Source organism: Salvelinus sp. IW2-2015, linkage group LG31 (genome assembly GCF_002910315.2).
Source record: "Salvelinus sp. IW2-2015 linkage group LG31, ASM291031v2, whole genome shotgun sequence".
Classification (NCBI taxonomy): Eukaryota; Metazoa; Chordata; class Actinopteri; order Salmoniformes; family Salmonidae; genus Salvelinus; species Salvelinus sp. IW2-2015.
The window spans coordinates 21,406,506-21,431,000 of NC_036870.1; the positions used below are offsets into that span (position 1 = coordinate 21,406,506).

Here is a 24,495-nt window from a genome sequence, read left to right on the forward strand (position 1 = left end):
TACGTTCCCACAACTTCCAAGGAACCAAATGTGCTAGCTGGGATATGACCTATTCTGCACCATTGTACTAAAAGACAAGCCAGGGAGAATATTAGCTATTCTGTTCTATAGGAACAGATGAGGGTAAACAGCAGTTTTTCCATAGCCTAAGTTTAGCTGTTTATTTTGCTTTGTTCTAAGGTATGCGGCTAAGTGATTCTGACCCCCCTTCTGGGACCCCGGCAGAGTGGATCAGGTTTAAAAGCAAGCCGGCCAAGGGAGCTCACAGGGCGGTTCCAAGGGCAGGTCCAACATTGGAGGTGCGTGGAGGAGAAAGGCGCAGAGAGTGAACCCCACGTGAGTGCGCGCACACACACACACTCATACACACACACACACACACACACACACACACACACACACACGACTAACGAACACCATCACACAGCCTACCTAACAACCAACTCAAAAAAACAAACACACACCTACACACACACACACATCACACACAACACACACACACACACACACACACACAACACACACACACACCACACACACACACAGGGCCCAAACTTATACTTTGTCATAGTTAAACATTAATGTCCTTTAATAATTATGCAAATTAGCAATTTGCTGACAATCACAGAAAGCTTTTAGGTTGAGGTTGTATCCTGTATAGACACAAAAACCTTTTAAGTTGAGGTTGTATCCTTATAGACACAATAAACCTTTTAAGTTGAGGTTGGTATCCTGTATAGACACATAAAATCTTTAAATTGAGGTTGGTATCCTGTATAGACACAAAAACCTTTAAGTTGAGGTTGTATCCTGTATAACACAGAAACCTTTTAAGTTGAGGTTGTCTATCCTGTATAGACACAGAAAACCTTTTAAGTGAGGTTTTGTATCCTGTATTAGACACAGAAACCTTTTAAGTTTGAGGTTCTGCGGTATCCTGTATAGACAGCCGCAAAACTGGTGTTACTGGAAACTTCAATAATAAATGTAGCATGGGCAGTAGGCCTATACAGTGCCTTCAAGTGTAATTCATACCCTATGACTTATTCCACATTTTGTTGTGTTTCAGCCAGAATTCAAAATGGATTAAAATCGATTTTTGGTTTTTCTCTCACCATCTACACATAATACCCCATAAATGACAAAGTGAAAACACGTTTTAGAATTTTTTTTACATTTTGAAAATGAAGTACATAAATGTCTCATTTACATAAATGTTCACATCCCTGGGTCAATACTTGTGTAAGCACCTTCGGGCAGCGATTACAGAGTCTTTCTGGGAAAGTCTAAGATGTGCAACATTTGCCCATTATCTTTGCAAAATTCTTCCTAGCCTCTAAAAGTGTGTTTGATTATTGCTAGTCAACCATTTTCAGGTCTTCCATAGATTTTCAAGTAGATTTAAGTCAAAACTGTAACTCGGCCACTCAGAAACATTCACTGTCTTCTTGTAAGTAACTCCAGTGTAGATTGCCTGTGTTTTTAGGTTATTTCCTGCTGAAAGGTGAAGGTGAAGTGGAATTCATCTCCCAGTGTTTGTTGGTAAGCAGACTGAAGTTTGCCTCTAGGAGTTTTGCCTGTGATTAGCTTTCTTTTTACCTGGGAAAACTCCCATCCTTAACGATTACAAGCATACCCATAACCTCCCTGGTCTTTGTGGTAGAATCTGTGTTTGAAATTCACTGCTCGACTGATGGACCTTACAGATAATTGTATGTGTTTGTAAAGAGATCATGTTAAACACTCTTTTAGTCAATGCAACTTATTATGTGACTTCTTAAGCAAAGTTTTACTCCTGTACTTATTTAGCCTTTGCCATAACAAAGGGGTTTGACATACTTATTGACTCCAAGACATTTCAGCTTTTCATTTTTTATTTAATTTGTAAATATTTTGAAAAAACAGAATTCCATTTTGACATTATTGAGGTATTGTGTATGGCCAGGGACCAAAACATCTAAATGTAATCAATTTTAAATTCACGCTGAATAACACAATAAAATATGGAAAAAAGTCAAAGGGTGTGATACTTCTGAAGGGACTGGATTGCCATTAGGTGGCGTACTCTCTCCTATAAAAGGAGGAGGGATAAGTTGCTGACCCGGGCATTCCACACACCCACCCACCCACCCACCAACAAAACCACAAACCACAAACACACACACTGGGGTCTGACGAGGTAACTTTTCCCTAAGTGGTAAATCCAGAGGAGGCTGGTGGGAGGATTATAGGAGAATGTGCTTATTGTAATGGCTGGAGTGGTATATATGGAACGGAGTCAAACATGTGGTTTCCATATGTTTGATGTGTTTGATACCGTTCCATTGATTCCATGCCAGCCATTCCAATGAGCCCGTCCTCCTATAGCTCCTCCCACCAGCCTCCTCTGGGTAAATCTCTCGAATCACCCTCCTACCCAACATTTTTATCTCTACCCTGAAACCCTCTCATGCAATTAGCACCTCGATAGATACATTAACATGAGAAGTAAATCTGTCCCTATCTGGATCCCTTTATTATGCACAGACTAACCCCGTTGGGTTGAATCCTGTTGTTCCCTCCCCTAACCCACATATTTTTTTCTAACATCAGTTAAGTTTTCTAATCTCTTGAAAATCAACCCAGTTTTACCTATTAAAACAAAACAACTGTTTTTGTTGTTGCTCTGGCACACATTATTTCACTTGGGATAATGTTAATAACACATTTCTACAACACTATAAAAACAGCATAAATAGCTACTTGATATTAAATGTATATATGTTAACAACCATAGCCCCATTCTAAAACTTTATATTCCATAAATACATATGATATAACCAATGTAATCAATCTGATATCTGATCACTCAGATAGATCCTGATCAGCTGTTTACCAGTATAGGTCCGCCATGAACTGAATATCTGATCAATTAACCAATTAATCAATCAATCTGGTTCTGATCATCCTGATAGATCAGGTCAGGTGTTCTCTGACAGGTCCGTCATGAAGGAGTTGTAAACGATGCCAAGGTGAAGCATCAATCAAACTAACCAGTCTGATTAATCGACCTGGCTCTGATAACCCTGATGGATCTATGTGATCCTGATCAGGTCAAGTGTTCTCTAACAGGTCCGTCATGAAGGAGATGTAAACGATGGCGAGGCGGAGCGTCTCGATGCGTGACAGCCTCTTCTCGTAAGCAAAGGTTGGCACTTTTCTCCGCAGCTCGTCAAATGCCTCGTTGAGACTGAACATCCTCTTCCTCTCCCGGACGTTCGCCGCCTGACGCTGGCCCACATTGATCACACGCCTCCGCTTCGACCGCCCGGTGTGTGTGTCTGAGGTGTGTGTGTGAGATGTGTGTGAGAAAGAGCCTGGGCTGTAGTAGGTGTAGGCAGATGTGCTCCCTGTGGCCATCTCATGCAGTGGATGTCCGTGTCCGGTTTGTTCCCCCTCGCTTGTACCTGTTTCCCGGTGGCTCCCGTTAACATAGGAGAGGTTGTAGTACCGGCCCCGGTAGCCAGTGGCTGGGAGAAAGCTGTCCATGAGCTGTTTTGAACCCGAAGTGGACTTTGGGTGAATCTCCATGAGTTAATCACTGACAAAGTCATACAGTGCGAGTCCCCAAGACGGCCCTGCCTCTCCATTTATAACACACACACACACACGCACACGACACACACACACACACACACACAACACACACACACACACACACACACACCACACACACACACCACACACACCACACCCACACCAACCAACACAACACACACACACACACACACACACACACACACACACACACACACAAGTCTTCAAGGCTTCAGCAGCCTCTCTGTCTGGAGGGAGAGTTAATTTAATGAATATATAGTCCTGTTACTTTAGGAACTCAGTCAAGCACAATAATCTATAATCTGAGCCGTGACTAGATTAGGGTCTGGCTCCATGAAGGTAAACGCTCCAACACCATTCACTTTAAGCCTGATAATAACCGGACACAGTCGCCTGCCTTGGTTGTGGTGGAAGACATCAATCCTCCTACCGTTATTCCAGATTTTCAAATCCTATGTAGGCAGTTGGGGCCAAAGGATCATGAGTTTAATTTAAAAAGCGTAGTAAAATCTTTTAGCCAAAATATTGGATGAAAGACACACCAATCTTGTTTAATGTTCTTGTTATGATTTTTGAATAGATGTCTAGTCCACTCCCCACCTGACGTTTCCAAATCCTGTCAGGCTGCGAATGGGTGCGTTCCGAGGTCCTCTTTGGCTCGAGTCCAACCACCAAACCGTCATCTGTCCTGCTGTTTTAATAAATCCCTTCTCTCCTCTCCCCCAGCGCCACGCCTTTCATGTCCTTATACTTCTAAACGGAGTCCATTTCAGAAGTTAACTGTGAGCTGATCTCCATGGAAGTGAACTGAGCTGGGTAGGATAGGAGAGTAGTAGCCTAAGGTCGGGCTCACCATTTGATGTGTTGTTCGTCTGAACGCTTCAAGCTTTAATGAGGTAGTGAAGAGGAGAGCCAGTCCAGCCTGAGGATCATTCAGTCCTGTTTGCTCTCCTCTCTCTCCTTCGCTTCATAGGCTAAATAATGACACTTCTACCACTTACACAGGCCAGAGAGGGAAAGACACCAAATAGTACATTCCCAACTGTCGCTATCCTCCACAAGGCTTTCTGTTGCAAATTAGTGTAAATAGCTGCTCGTTCCCATGGTAGGAGGACAGTGTCCACACAACAGTATGGGCCTGGATGGGAAGCCAGAGAAGAGGAGATGAGGAGGAGAGGATAAGAGGTGGAGAGGAGAGAATGAAAGGACGAGAGGAGTGGAGGAAAGAGGGAGAGGAGGAAATAGGGAGAATAGACCAAAGGAGGAGAGGAGACCAGATGTGGAGAGGAGAGGCCAGAGTAAGACAGGAGAGGAGGAGAGAAGTACAGAAGGAGAGGAGAGAAAGAGAGAAGGCCAGGGTTTAACTAGGGGTCCTCGGGAATGGACCTTACTCACACTGGAACACTGTGGGAAATTTCATCATGACCTGGGGTGCAAACTCACAACCCTCTTCACAAAACTCACAACACTTCATACTAAAGAAGCAACATCATCCATACCACAGTCCCAGAAAAGCCATACAGTCTGGGTCTGGGGGAGCAACAGTACAACAGTGTGTGTGTGTGTGCAGTGGTGTAAAGTACTTACACCACTTAACTTTACTATTTATATTTTTGACTACTTTTACTTTTACTTCACTACATTCCTAAGAAAATAATGTACTTTTTACTCCATACGTTTTCCCTGACACCCAGAAGTACCCATTACATTTTGAATGCTTGTCAGGCTAGTAAAATGGTCCAATTCACACACTTATCAAGATAACATCCCTGGTCATCCCTACTGCCATCCCTGGTCACCCCCTGGCTATCCATCAATTTAAAAAAAACTATAAAATGATGCCGTCTGGTTTGCTTATTAATATAAGGAATTTGAAATTATTTAAACTTTTACTTTTAATATTTAAGTATATTTTAGCGATTACATTTACTTTTGATACTTAAGTATCTTTAAAACCAAATACTTTTAGACTTCTACTCAAGTAGTATTTTACTGGGTGACTTTTACTTGAGTCATTTTCTATGAAGGTATCTTTACTTTTACTACAGTATGACATTTGGGTACTTTTTCCACCACTGTGTGTGTGTGTGTTCAGGTGCATGTATGTCAGCACTCAAAGTTTAGTGGTTCTCCTTAATCTCTAACCCCTTCCCCAAGACCTGCCCCACACCTCTCTCTCTCACACACTCTGTCTCTCTCTCTGTCTCTCTCTCTCTCTGTTGTCCTGGTAGGCGGGTAAACGGTGACATTCCGGTGGTAGTCGTGGAAATGCTGTGAAAGCACAGCTGTACTAAGATATGAGGTAATCTCACCCTGGGGCTGCTGGGTAAATATTGGTCTTCAATAAGAAATAAAAAGGACACACACACACACACATATATATTAATACACTTGAAAAGCACATTTTAACCTGACCATCAGTCTGTATCAGTCTCTCTCTGTTTATTATCTATGCATAGTCACTTTAACTCTATCTACATGTACATATTACCTCAATTACCTCGACTAACCTGTATCCCAGCACGTTGACTCTGTACTGGTACCCCCTGTATATAGCCTCGCTACTGTTATTTTACTGCTGCTCTTTAATTATTCGTTATTTTTTACTTATCTATTTCTTACTTAACACTTATTTTTCTTAAAACTGCCTTGTTGGTTAAAGGCTTGTAAGTAAGCATTTCACTGTAAGGTTTGTAATATAATTTGACTTGATTTGATTTATTGACCCAGAGACTGCTGAGCTGTTTAGACAGTGGTCATCTCTAACTAATGACTACAGACTGGTCTTTCCTACCAGTGTGTGTCTGTAGAACTGAGACAAAGATAGAGAGAGGGAGCAAAGAGAGAGAGAGACAGAAAGATGGAGAAAGTAGCGGGAGGAAAAAGGAGACGGGGGAAGGGAAGGATGGTGAAGGATTTGAGACTGGGTGGGTGAGGGGGAGAGGAGAAATGATCTCCTCCTTCCTCAGGAGATACAGAGCTATTTCTGTCTCTGCTGCTGTTGTGTGGTTCTCCTCCATCCCCACCACAACACACACACAACCTCAAACTGGAGACACAAAAAGCTGGCCTGTGAAGCATCATGTCAACACAGACAGAAAATGTATGCATATTTTTTCTCCTCTGTTTTTCTCCACCTATATATTCTCTTCCTCGCTTTCTCTCCTGTTTACCTCTCCTTCAAATTGCTTCATATCCTGCTACGGCCACCCCCCTGTCTTAAATAAAAGTCTTCAAAGAAAAAGAGAAGCCTCATTTTAGCAAAGTAAAGCCTTGCAGGGTTATCCCTGCACTGTGCTCCATTCAGACTCAGCTGATGTTTCCCTAATGTTGTCCTGAGGTTATCCTAACATTGTCCTGAGGTTGTCCTAAAAAACTTCCCCCAAACAATCCCTGAAGGTTTGTGGTATTCCTACCCACAAAGACCCGGGCCCCTTCCCAGTTTTTTCAGATATTAATGAAGGGCAAGTTTATTATTTTCAACCTTCAGGGTTTAAACCATAGAGATAGATAGAGGACTAGTGCCCATAAGTCAGTTTTAGCATGGGCAGCGCCATTGAGGACTTTCACCATTTAAAGTAGTAAGCTAGGTGGGAATTCCCATGGGTTAAGGAAGGATCACATAATTCCATCCTGGGCCGGTATCAACAAAGCATCTCAGAAAAGGTCCTAGCAATCCTTTTAAAACCTGTTTTACAACAATAACAAAACAACTCCCAGCTCAGAGTAGGTTTTAAGATGATGTTAAGACACTGCCCAGACAAAGTCTGAGCCAGAAGTAAAATCAACTCATTAAAGTTTATCTCAGCTGGTAATCACAACAATTTGAGGTAAACCATTGGATGATGGGTAAGGCATCGCCAGCTGTGAACTCTATAGCACGCTTCAGACAACCACAGTGAACGTGACTGTACAGCAAATGTTGCAATGGTAAAACGTTTGATATAATTTTCGCCTAACACAATCACTTTGCCTACTCTTATTGCCTAATACACTATATATACAAAAGTATGTGGACACCCCTTCAAATGAGTGGATTTGGCAATTTCAGCCAAACCTGTTGTTTACAGGAGTATAAAATCGAGCACACAGCCATGCAATCTTGATAGACAAACATTGGCATTAGAATGGCCTTACTGAAGAGCTCAGTGACTTTCAACATGGCACCAAATTTCTGCCCTGCTAGCAAAGTAGTAGGCCACAGAAGCTCAAAGAACGGGACCGCCAAGTGCTGAAGCGCATAGCATGTAACAATCTCCTGTCCTCTGTTGCAACACTTCCTACCGAGTTCCAAACTGCCTCACGTCATGGTTGTTTAAAGCAGAATTTTGACAATATTACTGTTATATCAACACACTCATCACTCCCGTTTAACAACTCTGGATTGTTTTGGCACAGTAGGTATCAAGTCACTTGTTGATAATCTTGCATACAATGTTTGAAAGGTCTATCATTTTCATTGAACACAATCCAAAGTAACATAAGCCCTTCCTGCCTTCAGTAATTGAACACTGGAGTGATAGATGTGCAGAAGGGGAATGTGCAAGTAGAGATACTAGCGAGTCTTTACCTAGCAAAGACTTATAGATGACCTGGGGCCAGTGGGTTTGGCGACAAATATGAAGCGAGGGCCAGCCAACGAGAGCATACAGGTCGCAGTGGTGGGTAGTAATGGGGCTTTGGTGACAAAACGGATGGCACTGTGATAGACTACATCCAATTGGCTGAGTAGAGTGGTGGAGGCTATTTTGTAAATGACATCACCGAAGTCAAGGATCAGTAGGATAGTCAGTTTTACGAGCGTATGTTTGGCAGCATGAGTGAAGGAGGCTTTGTTGCGAAATAAGAAGCCGATTCTAGATTTAATTGTGGATTGGAGATGCTTAATATGAGTTTACAGTCTAACCAGACACCTAGGTATTTGTAGTTGTCCACATATTCTAAGTCAGAACTGTCCAGAGTAGTGATGCTGGAAAGGGCGGGCGGACGCGGGCAGCAATCAGTTGAAGAGCATGCATTTAGTTTTACTTGCATTTAAGAGCAGTTGGAGGCCACGGAAGGAGAGTTGTATGGCATTGAAGCTCGTCTGGAGGTTAGTTAACACAGTGTCCAAAGATGGGCCAGAAGTATACAGAATGGTGTCATCTGTGTAGAGATGGATCAGAGAATCACCAGCAGCAAGAGCGACATCATTGATGTATACAGAGAAAAGAGTCTGCCAAGAATTTAACCCTGTTGCACCCTCATAGAGACTGCCAGAGGTCCGGACAACAGGCCCTCTGATTTGACACACTGAACTCTATCTGAGAAGTAGTTGGTGAACCAGGTGTGGCAGTCATTTGAGAAACCAAGGCTGTTGAGTCTGCCAATAAGAATGTGGTGATTGACAGAGTCGAAAGCCTTGGCCAGGTTGAATACGGCTGCACAGTATTGTCTTTTATTGATGGCGGTTAGGATATCGTTAAGCACCTTGAGCGTGGCTGCACCCATGACCAGCTCGGAAACCAGATTGCATAGCGGAGAAGTTACGGTGGGATTCGAAATGGTCGGTGATCTATTTGTTAACTTGGCTGTCAAAGACCTTAGAAAGGCAGGGTATGATAGATTTAGGTCTGTAACAGTTTGGGTCTAGAGTGTCTCCCCCTTTGAAGAGGGGGATGACCGCGGCAGTTTTCCAATCTTTAGGGATCTCAGACGATATGAAAGAGAGGTTGAACAGGCTAGTAATAGGGCTTGCAACAATTGCGGCAGATAATTTTAGAAAGAGAGGGTACAGATTATCTAGCCCAGCTGATTTGTAGAGGTCCAGATTTTGCAGCTCTTTCAGAACATCAGCTATCTGGATTTGGGTGAAGGAGAAATAGGGGAGGCTTGGGCAAGTTGCTGTGGGGGGTGCAGAGCTGTTTACAGGGGTTCGGGTAGCCAGGAAAGCATGGTCAGCCGTAGCAAAATGCTTCTTCAATTATAGTGGATTTATCGGTGGTGACAGTGTTTCCTATCCTCAGTGCAGTGGGCAGCTGGGAGGAGGTGCTCTTATTCTCCATGGACTTTACAGTGTCCCAGAACTGTTTGGAGTTTGTGCTACAGGATTCACATTTCTGTTTAAAAAAACTAGCGTTTGCTTTCCAAACTGCCTGTGTATATTGGTTCCTAACTTCCCTGAAAAGTTGCATATCGCGGAGGCTATTCGATGCTAATGCAGTACACCACATGATGTTTTTGTGCTGGTCAAGGGCAGTTAAGCATGTCCCAGTTTAGGTCACCTAACAGTACAAACTCTGAAGATAAATGGGGACCAATTAATTCACATATGGTGTCCAGGGCACAGCTGGGGGCTGAGGGGGGTCTATAAGTCTATATAGACTTATTTCTGGAAAGGTGGATTTTTAAAAGTAGAAGCTCAAACTGTTTGGGCACAGACCTGGATAGTAAGACAGAACTCTGCAGGCTATCTCTGCAGTAGATTGCAACTCCACCCCCTTTGGCAGTTCTATCTTGGCGGAAAATGTTGTAGTTGGGGATGGAAATGTCATAATATTTGGTGGCCTTCCTAAGCCAGGATTCAGACACGGCTAGGACATCAGGGTTGGCTAAGTGTGCTAAAGCAGTGAATAAAACAAACTTAGGGAGGAGGCTTCTGATGTTAACATCCATGAAACCAAGGCTTTTACGGTTACAGAAGTCAACAAATGATAGCACCTGGGGAATAGGAGTGGAACTGGGGGCTACAGGGCCTGGGTTAACCTCTTCATCACCAAAGGAACAGAGGAGGAATAGGATAAAGGTACGGCTAAAGGCTACCGTGTTCAGGGACACCGTGTTCAGAAAAGCTAGCGGGCCGGGGCTAGTAGATGGATCTTCGGCGACATCGTAACAGAATAGCCTGTTGAGACCACATTGGGCGATCATGTCGGCAGTCCAGTCATGATGGATTGGCGGGGCTCCGTGTCGACAATAAAGGGTCCAGGCCAATTGGCAAAGGAGGTATTGTAGCCCTAGAATTAGCTGGTATATGGGCCTAGCTTGAGGCTAGAGAGCACTCGTTTCAGCCAGCAGCAGAGCACTCATTTCAGCTAGCTAGCTGCGATGATCCGGAGTAATGATCCGGTGAAATGATCCAGACCGGTAGGAATCCGGTGATATGGTAGAGAGAAGTAGTGTGATGTGCTCTGGGTTGATATCGCGCTGTGCAGACTGGCAAGTGTTGTCCGAGCTAAGGCTGGCTGATGACGGGGAAAAAAGGCGAGGACCGCTAGCCGTGGCTAACAAAGACTAGTAGCTAGTTAGCTGGCTAGCTCCTGATGGAAGTCCTAGTTATAAGGAATAAAAATAGCAGATCCGTACCACATTGGGTGAGGCGGGTTGCAGGAAAGTCTATTTAGTTCGTAGATAGAAAGTGAGATTAAGATATATACAAAAAAGGCCGGCTATTTACACGGGATAAGACATGGGATAAGACAAAGACAGATACACACGTGCTACTGCAGCACCATCTTGGATAGCATGATATACTGTAACGTAGTTCTAATCTAGATTATGGATTGATCATATACAAATATCAAACAGTTATTTTAACAATTGCAAAGCAATTTCATGTGCTGCAGCAACCACTGACTTGCTGCATTTTTCTATTTTCAAGACACTTGCTGGTAACTAGTTACTGGTTAGAACATCTCCTGAGGTGTCCTAAATATCTGTTGACTAGGTGAGACGCTTATGGCTAAAGAGGCTTAGCTTTTATTTTTACCCATAAGAGTAGGTGTAAAATGTCTCTATTCTCAGCACTTACGACCAATTTTCTACTCTGAGACACTTCATGGATGCAGGCCCAGGTGTGGCCAATTAGTGGGTGCGGCCAACACATCTGAACAGATTTAACAAGGATTGAGAGAGTTTTGTTGACGCTGAGAAGGAAATGTGTGTGTTTTTAAATAAAATTATTAGAATTTTATTTAAACTTTACTAATGTTTTCTTGTGGTTTTTATGGAAAGTTTTCCTGATGTTCTGAGAACCTGCAGAAAATGTTATGCTGATCTACTGAAATCCCACAGAAGAAGGTTGTTCCTTAACATTCTCTGAATGTTCTGAGAACATGACTTTAAATAGAACCATGAGGAAACCTGTAGAAAACGTTATGCTTAAGTGCTGAAATTCCCACCTAAGAAACATATAGTTTTCAGAACCTTATGTGCTAGCTGGGTATCCTGCATCATTCCCAGAACATTGTGGAGTTGTATGCAAAATAACCCTAGGACAATGACGCTTTCACCAAGCGCTAAGAAACATATGGTTCTCAGAACGTTATGTGCTAGCTAGAAGCCTCATCTATTATCTGCAAATAACTATACTTATCATTTGGCTATGACTGTTTTCATGACCTTTAGAAGAATTAAGGTAAATTGTACAAATGAAACCTGACTGATTTGCTTAAAGAAATCCAACGAATTTGAATGGTCTTTTGGAATCACCAAATTGCGCATTCGTGCCCTAGGGTAGAACTCATGGAGGAAGATTTGACAAGCACCGCTACATCTCTCCTATTAACCTTGCCAGCTTTGCCAGTCTTTCCCAAACTTCCCATGTGCAACTATGCATTGGTAAAACATAAAACATTCTGAAATCATTTCTGGGCACTCTGGTGTTTTTGGCTCAGAAGGCATAATGGACCATGAGCGAGATTAGTTTCTCCTGCTCCTCCCACCCACCCACCCACTCCTGCTGTCACATTATGATCTCACCCAATCACACCACGGCGCGCTTCACTGTTATAAAGACCTTCAACTGGCAGAGAATCCCCTCCTTGATGCACGGAACTGGCACCAGATTGGATCAACGTTAACTATCTACACTCCTCTCTGAAAGGGACAAAGCTGTATGGGAGAGTGAAAGAAAGAAAAAGAGAGAGGGGAAGGGAAAGAGAGAGAAAAGAAGTAGAAGTGAGAGAGGGAGAGAAATACAGATATTTTCTCTTGTTAAAGGGACAGGATCCACTAGGTTACCAGGGGCTGTGTACCAATGCTGTGACCCGGGTCTCAGTACATTGGTCAGGGATTAAGGGTCAGTGATCAGGTGATGTTTGGGGACTTGATGCTTTCCCCATTGGGTTGTCAGTCTCCGGTATACAGCATTGGGAACAGCGAGGAGGAGACACCGGAGGCCCTGGAGAGGCACCAGAAAACAGCGTGCAAGCCGAAGAAGACCGATGGTGCAGGACAAAGAGGAAGAAGAGGGGAACCGGAAAGCCGCAACCCTGTGAAGAAGAGTTGGAAGAGGAGGAGAGGAAGTGACAGAAGTGACGGGAGGGATGTCAGCAGCGTGAGCAGCCCACCCAGGTCTCTGGAGGATGTGCAGAGTCAGTGTGTCATGGCCAACGTATGGGACAGAGGACCCAGTCACTCAACCAGGCCTTCGCCTCACCACGACAGATCATCCCTGCGCTGCCCTCAGACTAACTCAGCAAGATGCAGACGCTCAAACTGGCCATGCGGTAACAAGGTAGGCTACCTACTGTTATGATGATGATTTAATTAACCAATTAACCAATCAATTAATGGCTTATTTGAGTGGTTATAATTTAAAGTGCTTTTTGTCATAATTTGAGGTGCGAATCTTGTATAGCATTTTGGGCTGCAATGTCATTATAAAAGGTGCGCTATAAATAATGATGATGATGAAGGCGATGATGATAATGAAGGCGATGTTGATGATTCTTCTTCTTATTGTTCTAGACTTCCTCCACCACGTACTGCAGGGCAAGAGGATGGATCTGGATTTGAATGAGGGGCCTGCATGTTGCAGCATCCATCTGTGGTTATGTGGCCCACGAGCATCTGAGCTATTCCTTCTTCAGTGTGGAGGAGAGAGGAGGGAGGGGGGAGGGAGGAGGGAGGAGGGAGGAAGGAGGAGGAGGATGAAGGAGGGAGGAGGAGGATGGAGGAGGGAGGATGCAGGAGGGAGGAGGGGGGAGGGAGGATGGAGGAGGGAGGAGGGAGAGGGGAGGGAGAGAGAGGAGGGAGGAGAGGGGAGGGGGAGGGGGAGGGATTAGGGAGGAGGAGGGAGGAGGAGGAGGAAGGGAGGAGGGAGGAGGGGGGGTGGAGTATGGAGGAGGGAGAGGAGAGGGGGGAGGAGGAGGGAGGAGGGAGGAGGAGGGAGGGAGGATGGAGGATGAGGAGGAGGAGAGGGAGGGAGGAGGGGAGGGAGGAGGGAGGATGGAGGAGGGAGGATGGTCCAGGGCTGCTACATCACACTAGCTCTCACTCCTCACTCCGCTGTAGAGGCACAAACAGGCTAGGCTGGGGTTTTATTTCTACAACTTTCTTACATTCGTTCTGTATTAATGTACAACACACAAATAAAGGCAAGTTCAATTACCGAATTACACTAATCAATAATGTTTGATTAACAAAATTATTTATTAACATTATTTAAATTCCCCCAAATATCAGACAACATGATAATTAAATAATGGTAACGAATCTAATTTCTTATTAATCCACAGATGATCCAAGAGGATCCATACTGGTCGGGGGGGTTCACATGCTGAAACTGGACTGTGGTATTACAACAATACCAGGAACAATACCAGGACTAAACTATTTAGAGTGCTACATTCAAAACTGTGCTGGAACACCTCATAATGACAAATGTTAGAGACATAAACAGAAACACTTTCTGTACTGTATATATCTATGGTTGGAGATATGACGGCATGCTTTCTGTGTGCATGGCTCCAAACAAGCCATATGCCTTTGAGAGGACACATAGGACCGCAGTAGGTCAAAAACCTTCACTTTTTACACAGACTGGCAGACTGCACCATGTGTTTACACGACTGGCATACTGCACCAAGTGTTTACACAGACTGGCATACTGCACCAAGTGTTTACACAGACTGGCATACTGCACCAAGTGTTTACACAGACTGGCATACTGCACCAAGTGTTTACACAGACTGGCATACTGCACCAAGTGTTTACACAGACTGGCATACTGCACCAAGTGTTTACACAGACTGGCATACTGCACCAAGTGTTTACACAGACTGGCAACTGCACCAAGTGTTTACACAGACTGTGCATTGTTATGCTGGTGAATGAGGACCCAAAAGCGACGTAATAGAAACAGAGTCTTTATTCCAGTTTTAAACAAACAATGATTCTTCTGGATCTTATCAAAGAAATCCAAAACAGGAAACTGAAATCCTCTCGTCAGTAGAGAGGAACGACTGGAGACGCGACCACAGACTGCAGTCGCTGCAGGAAGGCACAGGCCGTAGCTGACATAGACACCTGCTCACACGCAGCATCTGAAGAAGGCAAAAAAACGACAGGGCGGAACAAGACACAGAACAGCAAACATCAAACAAGAATCCGACAAGGACAGAAGCGGAAACAGAGGGAGAAATAGGGACTCTAATCAGAGGCAAAATAGGGGACAGGTGAGAAAGAGTAAATGAGGTCGTTAGGAGAATGAGAAACAGCTGGAGCAGGAACGGAACGATAGAGAGAGAGAGCGGGAGAGGGAGAGAGGGAGGAGGAGAGAGAGGGATAGAAAGAGGGAAAGAACCTAATAAGACCAGCAGAGGAAGCACAGGGACAAGACATGATGATCAAAGACAAAACATACAGTACCCCCCCACTCACGAGCGCCTCCTGGCGCACTCGAGGAGGAACCCTTGGGCAACGAAGGAAATCATCAATCAAACGAAGGTCCAGCACGTCCCGAGAAGGAACCCAACTCCTCTCCTCAGGACCGTAAACCCTCCCAATCCACTAAGTACTGGTGACCACGTCCCCGGAGAACGCATGTCCATGATCTTCCGTACCTTGTAAATAGGTGCGCCCTCGACAAGGACGGGGGGGGGAGGGGAAGACGAACGGGGGCGCGAAGAAAAGGCTTGACACAGGAGACATGGAAGACAGGGTGGACGCGACGAAGATGTCGCGGAAGAAGCAGTCGCACAGCGACAGGATTGACGACCTGAAGACACGGAACGGACCAATGAACCGCGGAGTCAAACTTGCGAGAAGCTGTCGTAAGGGGAAGGTTACGAGTGGAAAGCCACACTCTCTGACCGCGACAATACCTAGGATCTTAATCCTACGTTTATTGGCGGCTCTCACAGTCTGCGCCCTGTAACGGCAAAGTGCAGACCTGACCCTCCTCCAGGTGCGCTCACAACGTTGGACAAAAGCCTGAGCGGAGGGAACGCTGGACTCGGCGAGCTGGGACGAGAACAGAGGAGGCTGGTACCAAGACTACTCTGAAACGCGGAGATACCCCGGTAGCAGACGAAGGAAGCGAGTTGTGAGCGTACTCAGCCCAGGGGAGCTGTTCTGCCAAGACGCAGGGTTTCGAAAACGAAAGGCTGCGTAATATGCGACCAATCGACTGATTGGCCCTTTCTGCTTGACCGTTAGACTGGGGATGAAACCCGGAAAGAGGACTGACGGAAGCACCAATCAAACGACAGAACTCCCTCCAAAACTGTGACGTGAATTGCGGACCTCTGTCTGAAACGGCGTCTAACGGGAGGCCATGAATTCTGAACACATTCTCAATGATGATTTGTGCCGTCTCCTTAGCGAAGGAAGCTTAGCGAGGGAATGAAATGTGCCGCCTTAGAGAACCTATCGATAACCGTAAGAATCACAGTCTTCCCCGCAGACGAAGGCAGACCGGTAATAAAGTCTAAGGCGATGTGAGACCATGGTCGAGAAGGAATGGGAAGCGGTCTGAGACGACCGGCAGGAGGAGAGTTACCTGACTTAGTCTGCGCGCAGTCCGAACAAGCAGCCACGAAACGGCGCGTGTCCCGCTCCTGAGTAGGCCACCAAAACCGCTGGCGAATAGAAGCAAGCGTACCCCGAACGCCGGGGTGGCCAGCTAACTTGGCAGAATGAGCCCACTGAAGAACAGCCAGACGAGTAGAGACAGGAACGAACAGAAGGTTACTAGGACAAGCGCGCGGCGACGCAGTGTGAGTGAGTGCTTGCTTTACCTGTCTCTCAATTCCCCAGACAGTCAACCCACAACACGCCCTTCAGGGAGAATCCCCTCGGGTCGGTAGAAGCCACAGAAGAACTAAAGAGACGGGATAAGGCATCAGGCTTGGGGTTCTTATTTCCCGGGCGATAGGAAATCACGAACTCGAAACGAGCGAAAAACAACGCCCAACGAGCTTGACGTGCATTAAGTCGTTTGGCAGAACGGATGTACTCAAGGTTCTTATGGTCAGTCCAAACGAACAAAAGGGACGGTCGCCCCCTCCAACCACTGTCGCCATTCGCCTATGGCTAAGCGGATGGCGAGCAGTTCGCAGTTACCCACATCATAGTTGCGTTCCGATGGCGACAGGCGATGAGAAAAGTAAGCGCAAGGATGGACCTTATCGTCAGAATGGAAGCGCTGGGACAGAATGGCTCCCACGCCCACCTCTGAAGCGTCAACCTCTACAATGAATTGTTTAGTGACGTCAGGAGTAACAAGGATAGGGGCGGATGTAAAACGCATCTTGAGGAGATCAAAAGCTCCCTGGGCGGAACCCGGACCACTTAAAGCAAGTCTTGACAGAAGTCAGAGCTGTGAGAGGGGCAGCCACTTGACCGAAATTACGAATGAAACGCCGATAGAAATTAGCGAAACCGAGAAAGCGCTGCAACTCGACATGTGACTTAGGAACGGGCCAATCGCTGACAGCCTGGACCTTAGCGGGATCCATCTGAATGCCTTCAGCGGAAATAACAGAACCGAGAAATGTGACAGAGGAGACATGAAAGGCGCACTTCTCAGCCTTCACGTAGAGACAATCTTCTAAAAGGCGCTGGAGTACACGTCGAACGTGCTGAACATGAATCTCGAGTGACGGTGAAAAAATCAGGATATCGTCAAGGTAAACGAAAACAAAGATGTTCAGCATGTCTCTCAGTACATCATTAACTAATGCCTGAAAGACAGCTGGAGCATTAGCGAAGCCGAACGGCAGAACCCGGTATTCAAAATGCCCTAACGGAGTGTTAAACGCCGTTTTCCACTCCTCCCCCTCTCTGATGCGTACGAGATGGTAAGCGTTACGAAGGTCCAACTTAGTAAAGCACCTGGCTCCCTGCAGAATCTCGAAGGCTGACGACATAAGGGGAAGCGGATAACGATTCTTAACCGTTATGTCATTCAGCCCTCGATAATCCACGCAGGAGCGCAGAGTACCGTCCTTCTTCTTAACAAAGAAAAACCCCGCTCCGGCGGAGAGGAAGAAGGCACTACCGTACCGGCGTCGAGAGAAACAGACAGATAATCCTCGAGAGCCTTACGCTCGGAGCCGACAGAGAGTATAGTCTACCCCGAGGGGGAGTGGTCCCCGGAAGGAGATCAATACAAACAATCATACGACCGTGAGGAGGAAGAGAGTTGGCTCTGGACCGACTGAAGACCGTGCGTAGATCATGATATTCCTCCGGCACTCCTGTCAAATCACCAGGTTCCTCCTGAGTAGAGGGGACAGAAGAAACAGGAGGGATAGCAGACATAAACACTTCACATGACAAGAAACGTTCCAGGATAGGATAGAATTACTAGACCAATTAATAGAAGGATTATGACATACTAGCCAGGGATGACCCAAAACAACAGGTGTAAAAGTGAACGAAAAATCAAAAAGGAAATGGTCTCACTGTGGTTACCAGATACTGTGAGGGTTAAAGGTAGTGTCTCACATCTGATACTGGGGAGAAGACTACATCTAAGGCGAACATGGGCGTGGGCTTCCCTAACTGTCTGAGAGGAATGTCATGTTTCCGAGCCCATGCTTCGTCCATAAAACAACCCTCAGCCCCAGAGTCTATCAAAGCACTGCAGGAGCAGCCGAACCGGTCCAGCGTAGATGGACCGACAAGGTAGTACAGGATCTTGATGGAGAGACTTGAGTAGTAGCGCTCACCAGTAGCCCTCCGCTTACTGATGAGCTCTGGCTTTTACTGGACATGACATGACAAAATGTCCAGCAGAACCGCAATAGAGGCAAGGGTTGGTGATTCTCCGTTCCCTCTCCTTAGTCGAGATGCGAATACCTCCCAGCTGCATGGGCTCAGTCTCTGAGCCGTGGAGGAGATGGTTGAGATGCGGAGAGGGGAAGCACCGTTAACGCGAGCTCTCTTCCACGAGCTCGGTGACGAAGATCTATCGTCGTTCTATGCGGATGGCGAGTGCAATCAAAGAGTCCACGCTGGAAGGAACCTCCCGGGAGAGAATCTCATCCTTAACCTCAGCTGAAGTCCCTCCAGAAAACGAGCGAGCAACGCCGGCTCGTTCCAGTCACTGGAGGCAGCAAGAGTGCGAAACTCTATAGAGTAATCCGTTATGGATCGATCACCTTGACATAGGGAAGCCAGAGCCCTGGAAGCCTCCTTCCCAAAAACTGAACGATCAAAAACCCGTATCATCTCCTCTTTAAAGTTCTGATAATCGTTAGAACACTCGGCCCTTGCCTCCCAGATAGCTGTGCCCCACTCCCGAGCCCGACCAGTAAGGAGTGATATGACGTAAGCGATCCGAGCTCTCTCACTTGAGTACGTGTTGGGCTGGAGAGAGAACACAATATCACACTGGGTGAGAAAAGAGCGACACTCAGTGGGCTGCCCAGATAACATGGTGGGTTATTAACCCTAGGTTCCGGAGACTCGGAAGACCAGGAAGTAGCTGGTGGCACGAGACGAAGACTCTGAAACTGTCCAGAGAGATCGGAGACCTGAGCGGCCAGGGCTCAACGGCATGCGAGCAGCAAACAATTCCTGCTCGTGTCTGCCGAGCATTGCTCCCTGGAACTCGACGGCAGTGTTGAGAGAATCCATAGTCGCTGGGTCCATCTTGGTCGGATTCTTCTGTTATGCTGGTGAATGAGGACCCAAAAGCGACGTAATAGAAACAGAGTCTTTATTCCAGTTTTAAACAAACAATGATTCTTCTGGATCTTATCAAAGGTAAATCCAAAACAGGAAACTGAAATCCTCTCGTCAGTAGAGGAACGACTGGAGACGCGACCACAGACTGCAGGTCGCTGCAGGAAGGCACAGGCCGTAGCTGACATAGACACCTGCTCACACGCAGCATCTGAAGAAGGCAAAAACACGACAGGGCGGAACAAGGACACAGAACAGCAAACATCAAACAAGAATCCGACAAGGACAGAAGCGGAAAACAGAGGGAGAAATAGGGACTCTAATCAGAGGGCAAAATAGGGGACAGGTGAAAGAGTAAATGAGGTCGTTAGGAGAATGAGAAACAGCTGGGAGCAGGAACGGAACGATAGAGAGAGAGAGCGGAGAAGGGAGAGAGGGAGGAGGAGAGAGAGGGATAGAAAGAGGGAAAAAACCTAATAAGACCAGCAGAGGGAAGCACAGGGACAAGACATGATGATCAAAGACAAAACATGACAGGCATACTGCACCAAGTGTTACACAGACTGCAGACTGCACCAAGTGTTTACACAGACTGGCATACTGCACCAAGTGTTTACACAGACTGCATACTGCACCAAGTGTTTACACAGACTGGCATACTGCACCAAGTGTTTACATAGACTGGCATACTGCACCAAGTGTTTACACAGACTGCATACTGCACCAAGTGTTTACACAGACTGGCAGACTGCACCAAGTGTTTACTCAGACTGGCATACTGCACCAAGTGTTTACACAGACTGGCATACTGCACCAAGTGTTTACATAGACTGGCATACTGCACCAAGTTTTACATAGACTGGCATACTGCACCAAGTGTTTACACAGACTGGCATACTGCACCAAGTGTTTACATAGACTGGCATACTGCACCAAGTGTTTACACAGACTGCAGACGCACCAAGTGTTTACTCAGACTGGCATACTGCACCAAGTGTTTACACAGACTGGCATACTGCACCAAGTGTTTACATAGACTGGCATACTGCACCAAGTGTTTACACAGACTGGCATACTGCACCAAGTGTTTACACAGACTGGCAGACTGCACCAAGTGTTTACTCAGACTGGCATACTGCACCAAGTGTTTACACAGACTGGCATACTGCACCATGTGTTACACAGACTGGCAGACTGCACCAAGTGTTTACATAGACTGGCACACTGCACCAAGTGTTTACACAGACTGCATACTGCACCAAGTGTTTACACAACTGGCAGACTGCACCAAGTGTTTACAACAGACTGGCAGACTGCACCAAGTGTTTACACAGACTGGCAGACTGCACCAAGTGTTTACACAGACTGGCAGACTGCACCAAGTGTTTACACAGACTGACAGACTGCACCAAGTGACCTCTACACTATTTCCCCCCATGGGGATTGGAAACAGATGAAGTATCAGTTTTTGTATCTACAAGTTTATACAAAGTTATACTCCTTTTTTTCTCCTGGATTCTGAAATAACACTGTATTTATTGATGTACAACAGTGAAGAATGGTTCCATTTCTAAATGCATTTCTAGTTTGGTAGAGTGTAATTATTTTATTTTTATAATTATTTTCTGAAATAGAAATGATTGCATGTTTGAATTTATATTTAAGTAATTTACCTGATGCTCTAACCCAGAGCGAGGGCATACACAGTAACAGGACTAAGGTTTTAAAATAGAGCCAAGCTGGAGTCATATTCTATACAGGACGCTGCCATCTAATAGTTGAATGGTTAAAATGAAACTGACTACATTTTTTTATTCAACCTTTTATTTTGACAGGGAGTCATGCTGAGGTCAATGTCTCTTTTGCACATGAGCACATAGACAAACAAATCAATTCTAAAAGCTTTAACAAGAGAAAGGTATTTTGTTTCATTTGGAAACAGCATAACATTTTGTACAAGTAGAATAGTTTGATCATCCCACCCACAATAGAACAGGGGTAGGCAACCCTGTTCCCGGAGAGCCGCAGGTACCGCAGGATTTTGTTCTAACTAGGTACCACACCAGTGGTGCGTTCAGTTTGCTTGAACGCTTGCTATGTTGGGCACGATTTGTACTGAATGACATGTTTTTCCAAAACGTTCTTGTACGTTCTTGAACAGACTTTGAGATACGTTTGCTCCATTCAGTGGGTGTGCCGGGGTGTGGCTTGAAGCATGACGGCATATTTAAAGGGCACCGGTGCATTTGGGTGGGTCAGTTTTCCACAACCCAACCCAACCCCTTCAACTAGTCATTCCTTACACCACCGTTTCCATTCAATTGAATGTTCTGTTCTGTTTTTATGTACTGAACGAAGCCCTGACTCCTCGTGGAGTCCTCGTGGAGTCTGTTTCTGACCGTTTGAGCAGACACATGCACATTTGTGGCCTGCTGGAGGTCATTTTGCAGGGCTCTGGCAGTGCCCCTCCTTGCACAAAGGCGGAGGTAGCGGTCCTGCTGCTGGGTTGTTGCCCTCCTACGGCCTCCTCCACGTCTCCTGATGTACTGGCCTGTCTCCTGGTAGCGCCTCCATGCTCTGGACACTACGCTGACAGACACAGCAAACCTTCTTGCCACAGCTCGCCATTGATGTGCCATCCTGCATGAGCTGCACTACCTGAGCCACTGTGTGGGTTGTAGACTCCGTCTCATGCTACCACTAGAGTGAGAGCACCGCCAGCATTCAAAAGTGACCAAAACATCACGCAGGAAGCATAGGAACTGAGAAGTGGTCTGTGTCACCACCTGCAGAATCACTCCTTTATTGGGGGTGTCTTGCTAATTGCCTATAATTTCCACCTTTTGTCTATTCCATTTGCACAACAGCATGTGACATTTATTGTCAATCAGTGTTGCTTCCTAAGTGGACAGTTTGATTTCACAGAAGTGTGATTGACTTGGAGTTACATTGTGTTGTTCAAGTGTTCCCTTGATTTTTTTGAGCAGTGTATAAGTCTTTGCTAGGTAAAGCCCCACCTTATCTCAGCTCACTGGTCACCATAGCAGCACCCACCCATAGCACGCACTCCAGCAGGTATATTTCACTGGTCACCTCCAAAGCCAATTCCTCCTTCGGCCGCCTTTCCTTCCAGTTCTCTGCTGCCAATGACTGGAACGAATTGCAAAAATCACTGAAGCTGGAGACTCATATCTCCCTGACTAACTTTAAGCACCAGTTGTCAGAGCAGCTCACAGATCACTGCACCTGCACATAGCCCATCTGTAAATAGCCCATCCAACTACCTCATCCCCATACTGTTATTTTGATAAATGTTTTGCTCGTTTGCACCCCAGTATCTCTACTTGCACATTCAGCTTCTGCACATCTATCACTCCAGTGTTTAATTGCTAAATTACAATTATTTCGTCACTATGGCCTATTTATTGCCTTACCTCCCTTATCTTACCTCATTTGCACACACAGAACCTGTTCTCAACTAGCCTACCTGGTTAAATAAAGGTGAAATATATATATTTCTTAAAGTTGGTGGTTGAAAATATCCCTCTAGTTGTGTGGAGGCTGTGCTTTGGCAAAGTGGGTGGGGTTATATCCTGCCTGGTTGGCCCTGTCCGGGGGTATAGTCGGACGAGGCCACAGTGTCTCCCGACCCCTCCTGTCTCAGCCTCCAGTAATTATGCTGCAATAGTTTGTGTCAGGGGGCTAGGGTCAGTCTGTTATATCTGGAGAATTTCTCCTGTCTTATCTGGTGTCCTGTGTGAATTTAAGTATGCTCCCTCTAATTTTCTCTCGCTCTCTCTTTCTCTTCTCTCGGAGGATCTGAGCCCTAGGACCGTGTTGCTGCTCCAGTTTCAACTGTTCTGCCTGCGGCTATGGAACGCTGACCTGTTCACGTGCTACCTTGTCCCGGACCTGCTGTTTTCGATTCTCTCTCTCTCTACCGCACCTGCTGTCGCTAACTCTGAATGATCGGCTATGAAAAGCCAACTGACATATACTCCTGAGGTGCTGACCTGTTGCACCCTCTACAACCACTGTGATTATTATTATTTGACCCGCTGGTCATCTATGAACGTTTGAACATCTTGGCCATGTACTGTTATAATCTCCACCCGGCACAGCCAGAAGAGGACTGGCCACCCCTCAGAGCCTGGTTCCTCTCTAAATTTCTTCCTAGGTTCCTGCCTTTCTAGTTTTTCCTAGCCACCATGCTTCTATATCTGCATTGCTTGCTGTTTGGGGTTTTAGGCTGGGTTTCTGTATAGCACTTTGACATCGGCTGATGTAAAAAGGGCTTTATAAATTTGATTGAAAATATGATAGACATGTGGCTTGACTGAACCATGCAGTAAAACTGTGGTGATTGTTCAAATTTACAAGCCCTCTCATAATATATGGTGAGTTTGTCACGTTCCTGACCTTATTTCCTTTGTTCTGTATTGTTTAGTTGGTCAGGACGTGAGCTGGGTGGGAATTCTATGTTATGTGTTTCTATGTTGGGTTCATTGTCAACTAGCCTGATATGGTTCTCAATCAGGGGCAGGTGTTTTACGTTTCCTCTGATTGAGAACCATATTAAGGTAGGCTGTTCTCACTGTTTGTTTGTGGGTGATTGTTGCTGTGTCTGTGTTTGTTCGCCACACGGTACTGTTTCGTTCGTTCGTGCGTTCATGTTTTATGTTCTCAAGTTCAGGTCTGTTCACGTCGTTTATTATTTTGTAGTTTGTTCAAGTGTTTTTTCGTCTTCGTTATTGCTATAATAAATAAGTATGTATTCAACCCACGCTGCGTTTTGGTCCGATCCTTGCTCCTCTTCAGACGAGGAGGAAGACGAGCGTTACAGAGTTGTTGATTTTGCTAAACATGTCTCATACAATCCAAATGAACTTACTTCAGTTTCTCCAGTTTCCAATGTAAACTTTCCAGTCCAGAATAGAGCAGTTTCACCCCTGAATCCTGCAGGTCATTGTCACTCAGGTCCAGCTCTTTCAGGTGTGAAGAGTT

At 45.7% G+C, this 24,495-nt stretch overlaps 1 protein-coding gene across 1 annotated transcript; it reads right to left on the minus strand.

Moving 5' to 3' along the window:
- Nucleotides 1-2,153: 2,153 nt before the first annotated feature.
- LOC111956088 (protein Fer3) lies at nucleotides 2,154-3,629 on the minus strand. Its single transcript, XM_023976521.2, is given in 2 exon segments — nucleotides 2,154-3,599; nucleotides 3,602-3,629. Coding segments are annotated over 2 exon segments (534 nt in total). The 3' UTR covers nucleotides 2,154-3,093.
- Nucleotides 3,630-24,495: the final 20,866 nt, after the last annotated feature.